General features: G+C 33.8%; 1 protein-coding gene across 2 annotated transcripts; it reads left to right on the forward strand.

Annotated features, from left to right (window-relative positions):
• Positions 5,168–7,597, forward strand: LOC110263315. 2 transcript variants are annotated; one of them, XM_021104466.1, is made up of 5 exons: positions 5,168–5,478; positions 5,854–6,322; positions 6,522–6,596; positions 6,691–6,801; positions 7,270–7,597. In XM_021104466.1, exons 2-5 carry the CDS (start codon positions 6,275–6,277, stop codon positions 7,402–7,404), a joined length of 369 nt encoding a protein of 122 aa, XP_020960125.1. In that variant the 5' UTR covers positions 5,168–5,478; positions 5,854–6,274; the 3' UTR covers positions 7,405–7,597. The 2 variants fall into 2 exon arrangements, with proteins under 2 accessions (XP_020960125.1, XP_020960126.1); XM_021104467.1 differs by having other exon boundaries at positions 7,283–7,597.

Below are 8,003 nucleotides of genomic sequence, written 5' to 3' on the forward strand. Positions count from 1 at the left end.
ATCAAGTAAATCTGGTGTAGGTTAAAAACAACTATGGTGGTTTTCTTACTCTAATGTGATCCATTGTTCTATTATGCCATGCTGCATAATTTACAGTGTTACAAGTCTGGCATCTCACATTCCCCTGCAGCTCCAGTATCCTTGGTTGGTAGCTCTCAAACAAGTTCAGTGCCTTCCTCTGTCAAAATAGAGTCACCTATAACTGAAATTCAAACATCTATTTCATCAACTGAAAATGAAGTTGAGCAGGCTGGACGATCTTCAGTGTGTGATCTTTGAATATCATTGATCTTTCAAATAACCATTTCGGCGGTTATATTGATTTTGCTGTTGTTTGGTCATTGAGTAGTCTTAGGCAATTGGATTTTTCTAGCAATGCCTTATCAGTTTCAAATTGAAGGTTAATGACCCAATGTTTTTGAGATTCTCTTTATGAGTTTTCTTTTTATCTAATTTTTTCTGCTCAAGCATGCAGGATAAAAATAAAGGCCAAAAGTTTAAAATAAAGTAAGTTTGAACTACTAATTCACAAGCTCATATGTTTCTCTTTTTACGCTCGTACCTTAGATTAGATTATATATTTATTTCTTTCAATGTTGCTGATTTGTAACAAGGATGAAGAAGACGACACCATTGTAAATGTGGAGTGCCACTATGCTCAAGCAGAAATTGGTAATTTCATTTTTAGTCTTGGTGATTGTGCAATTATAAAAGTAAGTGCATAGAGTTGAAGACATACAATCTTTATCGTATTAAAATTTGTTGTGACTTTTAATTGAAATGTGTAACATCCTTTTTTTCTACTTGGCATATTTACATCCTTTTTAAGCTTAACGGTGTTTGTTGCACCTCCGTGTCCTGTTCTTGTTTTCCTCCATTGCTGATTTGCTTTTGAGGTGCTATAAATGGCAATTCCATAATGGAAGCTCAACAAATTGTAGGAGAATCTACACAGATTATAAGGAGAATCCTGATAAAAACCCGTTACTCATCAACACAAGAAGTAACAGTCTTCCTCTTATCAGTTTTCTCTCTATCTTTCAAATATTCATTTCAATTTTTATGCTTTGTTCCACTAGAAATAAGTTTACTTCACGACACAGTCAGAATCTGATGTGCTTTATAGTTTGTCCCTTTTCTTTCTTACTCATGCTAAAAAGATGTATCTTTTATTTTTATTTTTATTTTGAAGAGCTAGAAGGGTCTCTTGTTGGATTTTCGCTCTCAAGTTTTGTATACAACTTATCTGTTTATAGACATGAGTTTTAGACTTGAGTTCTGTTGGGTTTGAATCTTTCTTGTGTTTTAGACTGTAATAAGTGTAAGTACTGGCATAGAGGTTACATTTTCAGTATACAACTCATGCTAAATGAATGAAGTTCTTGTTTGAAATAATCAAATTAAATTTGGGTTCTAAATCTCATGTCATTACATTTCAAGGTTCATTTACTGCTCTTCTGCTAGTGTCTATCTCAAATCTGATCTACTGCCTCATGTCGAGGTCAGTTTATACTTTACAAATATTATGTATTAGTACAGGATCCAGAAAAGGGTCACACTTGAAGGATGTTAATTGAATACTAATACTTGTTAAGAAAAAATGATAGGTTGATGCAGTGGATCCAAAGAGCAGGCATAAGGGAAAGCTTGAGACAGAGAGCTTGCTGCAATCAAGAGGTGTTAACTGAACTTCATTAAGGCTCTCATTTCCAAGGTAGCATCCTCACACTACAAAAAAAAGAGTTTAAAATGGCATTTATATTATGGCAGCTTTAAAGAACTGCCATAATATTCAGATATTATGGCATTTTATGATGTTGCCATAATTAATTTTTCAAAAATGGCATTTTTGGTGATTTTGGCGGTTTTCAACAGCCATTATTGAAACCAGTATTTAAAAAAAAAAAGGCCAAAAGCCCAAAACCAAGGAAACCCTAACACTTATCTTATTTGGTGAAAAAGTGAAACCTGAAAGTGAAACTCGATCTTCTTAGCGGCGTTCTCCAATCTCCTCCAACGACGATCTTCTCCGGTGACATCTCCTCCAGTGACAGCTTCTCCAGCGGCGATGTCCTTCTGTATTCGCCTCCTGTGACGATATCCTTCAATGACGATCTTCTCCGCGACATCTCCTCCAACGACGATCTTCTCCGGCAACACCTGGAGGCATTCTCCTTTGGCGACATCTCCTCCCGTTGCGATCTTTTCCGACGATTCCTCTTCCAGCTTCCTCTTTGCCATCTTCTATGTCTTATCCGCCAAAATTCTCAGTGCCTCCCTTTTGTTCTAGATCGGCAGGTCAGTTTTCTATCTTTTTACATTCTAGGGTTCAAAAGTGCAATTCTCTGCTTTTTGATACTGTGATGAGTCTCTTCTTTAATACGAATATAGTTAAATTGAACAAGAAGTACATTATTTAGATTTTCTTTATTTAAGAAAAATAAATGTATTCTCATTGCTGTGTGAATGAATGCTTATGTTATGTTTGATAAATGTGATGTAAATTTTGATAATGACAGTGTTTGATGATGGAAACCAAGTGCAGGAGAATAGCTTCATATATGTGAGTGCTATTTCTTCTTTTTCCAGCTTTAGTTTGTAAATTAAAGCTTAAATCTTTCAAATCGCTGCATGCTTAGTTATACTCTGCTTCTACTTTTGCTCGATAGGTAGGAATTTTGTTTTTCTTCTATTTCAAAATTGATTCAGTATCATTTTAAAATCGATTACGTATTTTAAACAATAATTCAAAAGATAAGGTAAAATCACATGAGTATTGAGTGTTTGATCCTAATATATGGAATTTGGCTTGCTTTTCGATGGTTGATTCTGATTTTGGTGATTTTTTTCTTTTTCGTTATTATTATTATTATTATTATTATTATTACTAGAAGCTTGATTGCCACACTGCTAATCTGCTCCCATTGAAGCTACAGTTTTAAATATTTGTAGATATTGTTATAATTAGACATTAAATTTCATGTTTTGAAACTTTGATAGATATGAGTAGTTTTGTTGGAGATAAAAATGAGAGGGATAGTTACTATACTGAATGTATTTATGGACTTGAGAAAAGATTTAATACAATTAACAGAGACCAAAAGGTAGTTATTGAACCCAATTCTCTTTCTTATATGTAATATATTTATATGTATATGCACATATAATAAAGACTATTATTAATATGCATATTTGAGGCTGATGGTGATGTGTCTTTAGCTTGATTCCCCCACCCTCTCTTTTGTCATGATTTTTTTAAAGTGAGGTTCAGTGTGATTTGCGTGTCTGTTTCTTTTTTTTAGGTGTTAAAGTTAGGAAGCAAGTTGTGTTAGATGGTCCGGTTAGCTGTGAAAAAAGCATTGCACTTGCAATGCTTGTGCATTGCAACGTCAAATTGATTGTTTTATTTTTTGTCCATGTATGCTCCATTTGTCGTGGAGCTTCTTTGCTCCAATCTAAGGAAGAGAATAATATAATACAGCAAGCTAAAAGTTTGAAAAATCAAGAAAGCCAAGATTAGTTGCTTTAGAAAGATAGATTTTATTATAGCAGCTATGATATATCTCGTTGGCTCGTTGCCTTAGTCTTTGGTGAGATTTTGTATATATAAGTTCCTTGAATTTTATTAATGGGTGTGACACATTTCTTTTAACTTAATTCATTAGTTTTCTTTTATAAGTTATTGTTCTTTTTTAATTTTGTTCAGGTTCTATTCTGCAGTTCTTTTTTACTACTCATCTTCAATTCTTTTTTTTCTTCTTTAATTTTACTGTCACTATTATTTAAACATGGTATCTAGATATAATTAAAAAATGGTTTGTAGATGGTCATGCCGCATTTGAGGCAATTGCTTCTTCAATCAAGGATGCAAAATTAGAGGTTTGTTTAGTCTAGTACGAGAACATTTGAGGCCACTTAATACGTAATTTTTTTTACCACAAGAAGAAAAATAATAGTCAATTTTGAGTTCTGTTCAATGATTGAGAGATTTTCATGCAGATATTTATTTGTGGCTGGTGGTTGTGCCCAGAAGTGTATCTAAAGCACCCTTTTCATGCTCATGCTTTACAATAATAAATGTAATGACCCAACTTTCAGAACGTCATGATTGTACCAAAAGTAAGGCATTACTAACCTGCTTTCCTTTATTAACTATTTACGAAAATCAAAATCAAAACTCCTAACCGATACTGTTCAAAAACTAGGTTCTCTGCGATTGCGTTATCGAGCTTGCCTCAAAAGAGGTTCTAGCTTAAGGATGACATAATGACAATGAGGATTGAGATGCTTGATGATATATCAGAGGTGTTCCCTTTACTGATCTTCCGGAGAAATCCGTACCTTCAGAAAAGATCTTGCGTAGTCAAAAAACGGGGTTGTTACATTCTACCCACCTTAGAAAAATTTTCGTCCTCGAAAATTGCTAGAATAAAATAAGTTCAAACTGAAATCAAAGAAAGCAGAATATATGGACAGAAGTATAGACATTGTCAAGGAGGAATATTCAAAGAGTTACGTAAGACATCAGATTCATAGGCAAGCAAGGGTATACAAGAATGACAAGGTATGGTTGGAAAATAATCAAATCACATTCTGAGAAGAAAATTCAAACCAGAGAATCCCAATGAAAGCAACGAAGAAAAAGATGGCCCGAGTTTGCGTGGCACGATTAAAGATTATACGTTGAATCGAAGCTAACTTTATAACCTCTAACGCTCCCAAACCCCGTGAGTCGCATCACCTATAACTTCTATTGAGTCTATGATAACCTATTAGTGTTCCCATATACATAAATCATTAGTATTAAGTTGGCCAGACCTAATACCATGAGGCATGCAATGGTAAACCAACAGTGTTAATCATCAGACAGTCATGCAAATAAAACACAAACTCTTGTTATCAGAACAAGTTACTAAGCATGACAGACACTCAAAGTATGCAATGAAGCATAGTCAGTCCATTCCCAAGGCTCTAACAGGAACGAAATGCTCTGATACCATTTGTAACGACCTAACTTCCAGAACGTCATGATCGTACCGAAAATAAGGCGTTACTAACCTACTTTCCTTTATTAACTATTTACAAAAATCAAAATAAAAAATCCTAACTGATACGGTTCAAAAACTAGGTTCTCCGCGATTGCGTTATCGAGCTTGCCTCAAAAGAGGTTCTAGCTTAAGGATGACATAATGACAATGAAGATAGAGATGCTTGATGATATATCAGAGATGTTCCCTTTACTGATCTTCAGGAGAAATCCATACCTTCAGAAAAGATCTCGTGTACTCGAAAAACGGGGTTGTTACAATAAACCTTCATACTTCACACTCATCAACTAAGCTATATATAATAAATTCATTATAGGTATCCAAATGCACCTGTCACCTCCATCTTCCCTCAATCAAGTTGTCATTCCCGTTTCAGAAACTAATCAAACAAGACACCATCATAATAAAGGCAGCCTTGCAAGTCCACCAGGTAAGTGAGTTTGTTGTGCTATTGCCAAACTTTTCTAAATCTGTTCTAGTTATATTTGGTAAAATTAAACAAATCCAAAAATTTTATGGTACACCATTATTTTTTATAAAATGCAAAATGAAGAGTTTTATAAAATGCAAAATTCATCTTTTGATGAGCTAAAGATTAGTTATAAATATAATAAGGTTTAATTGTTTGTTAGTTTTCAAAATCCTGACTTGTGTGGAAAGCTTTTTTGGAAATTCTGACTTGTGTGGGTGGATCGCCGTTTCTAGCGGCATGTACACCTAGTCCCTCACCAAGGAAAGAAAAATATATTATTAAAAATAAATTAAATTATATATATTTTTATATATGAATTTTGTAACATACAAGGGGCAATAATGGTGAAAAGAGCAGAGAGGATACTTCTGAGACTCTGAGAGCAAGGGTAGTGGTGGTGGCAGTGGCCGTGGCAGCGTTGAGATGAGATCAGAGCCATCGATAACATCACTTGAGAGTGGAATAACATTGAGCACATCAACGCTGGTAGTTCTGTCAAGCAGGGTATCAAAGGCGCTGAGGTTTGAGGACTTGCTGAGAGCACCAGCTGAGTTGATTGGGAGAGGGATGCATGGGAGCCTCTACAAGGTGATGCTAGTCAACGGTGTGTTCTTGGCTGTGAAGAGGATCAAGGATTGGGGAATCTCCAAAAGTGATTTCCAGAGGAGAATTGGGAAAGTTAGCCAAGTCAACCATCCATTTGTGTTGCCACCTCTTGCTTACTATTGTTCCCGCTAAGAGAAGCTTCTTGCATATGAGTACATGGACAATGGGAGTCTCTTCAACATGCTCTACAAAGTTGGTAAGTTATTTTTCTCTATTATATATCTGTATTATTTCTGTAAAATATTATAGCATTTTTTGTTAATTACAAGTGTCTCCAATTTTAATGGAAGAATCATGATGAATAGTCTTGCATGCCAAAATCAGGTAGTAAAATGTACATATACTTTTGAGTCTGTTTTGGTTTTATATTAACATCACTGACTTTTGTCTTCAAGGCCCTCTGGTACAAAATTCTTGAGCTTAGGTTCTTGCTTCAGAAGCCATTTTCAAGTTCAAATAGGTTACCTCAGGTCTTTTCCTATCCCAATTTTAAGATTTAATGCAATTTGCTGTTCACCATATTTGAGTTTCATGACTGATGATAACACGAAATATTGTCTGCAGGATCCGGTCAAGTTTTCATTTTGTGAAGCAGATGGAAATGTTAGAGTAGCATACTCAGATTTGATTACTTCTTCCAATGAGACTTTAGATTCTATATTGGAACTCCAAGAGGTGTGTTTCTTGACTTGGAACTTACATATGAAAATTGTGGCGGTTTTCTGAAAACCGCCGTAATAACTAGAATGGCGCCCAGAATTACGTCGCTTTCTAAAACCGCCGTAAATACCCAAAAAAACTGCCGTTTTAACCAGAATTTTTTGTAGTGTCATCCTCCATATTTACTATTAGTATTTAGTACTACTACACTGCCCTGTATCTGATTTGCAACTTACAACTACATTTCGACTCCATTCTAGTGCTAAGTGCTAACTTACTTTAATTACAGTAATTAATTAATAATTAATTGTTAGTACTCCTTATATAATTGAGCTGCTCCATTTTCATTGCATATTATATACTATTGTTTGTGGTAATCAAAATTGCTTTTGTCATTTTATGGTTTGTATTTGGTTCTTCTTGTCTTGTGTACCCCGTTGGGCATGTGGGGGCACTCTGCCATTGCTCATTCATTCAATATAGCTGCACAATATAGGACAAAGTTCTACTCATCACGTGCACGACAACACCTTAACTGCAGCTGTGATTTTTGATGAGATTCCAGAAGACGATAAAGAGGTTTTCTTAACGGGTGCTACTTCCAAGCTCGGCAGATAAATACATTTTTCTAGGATTAGTATAAGGACTAAGTTTTTTATGTACATAGTATCACTTTTCTTTTTCTTTTTTATATGAAATGTTCATAGAGTTTAAGTGTTATAACTATTTTTTTTCTTTTTTCTTTTTATTTGCATCACGAATCAAACTTGTACAATGATTATTGATTAATAAAAGAGGCTATAAAAATTTTATTTTGTGAATTTGTGAATTTAATTAAATATTTCATGTTGTAGTAATTAATTTTAGTATATTTATATTACGTATAATATAAAATAAAAAATAAAAAATAGTATAATATAACTAAAAAAATGTTACTAAAGATCTTTTGTAACATTTTTTAAGTGTTACAAAAAATATCTATGGTAATATTTTTTGAAGTGTTAAATAATTGATTGAGAATCAATTAGTATTTTAATACAACAAATAATATTTTAAAGTAATTTTTAGAGATTTAATTAAATTTCAAATTATTATTCTATACCCCAATTTTATTAAAATTACCTTTCTCTAATTAAACCCAAAAATTCCCAATTTTATACACAAACCATAATTTTACTAACACTCACTTAACTCATCAAAAACCCTAGCCACCCAAC

This window comes from Arachis ipaensis, chromosome B06, assembly GCF_000816755.2.
Source record: "Arachis ipaensis cultivar K30076 chromosome B06, Araip1.1, whole genome shotgun sequence".
Lineage (NCBI taxonomy): Eukaryota > Viridiplantae > Streptophyta > Magnoliopsida > Fabales > Fabaceae > Arachis > Arachis ipaensis.

Bases quoted from the DNA above. Each gene is read 5' to 3' on its own strand.
- LOC110263315 (XM_021104466.1), top strand. From the start codon at position 6,275: ATGAGTACATGGACAATGGGAGTCTCTTCAACATGCTCTACAAAGTTG. The intron at 6,323-6,521 runs GTAAGTTATTTT...TTTGTCTTCAAG, and splicing joins CAACATGCTCTACAAAGTTG to GCCCTCTGGTACAAAATTCT. The intron at 6,597-6,690 runs GTCTTTTCCTAT...TATTGTCTGCAG, and splicing joins GTTCAAATAGGTTACCTCAG to GATCCGGTCAAGTTTTCATT.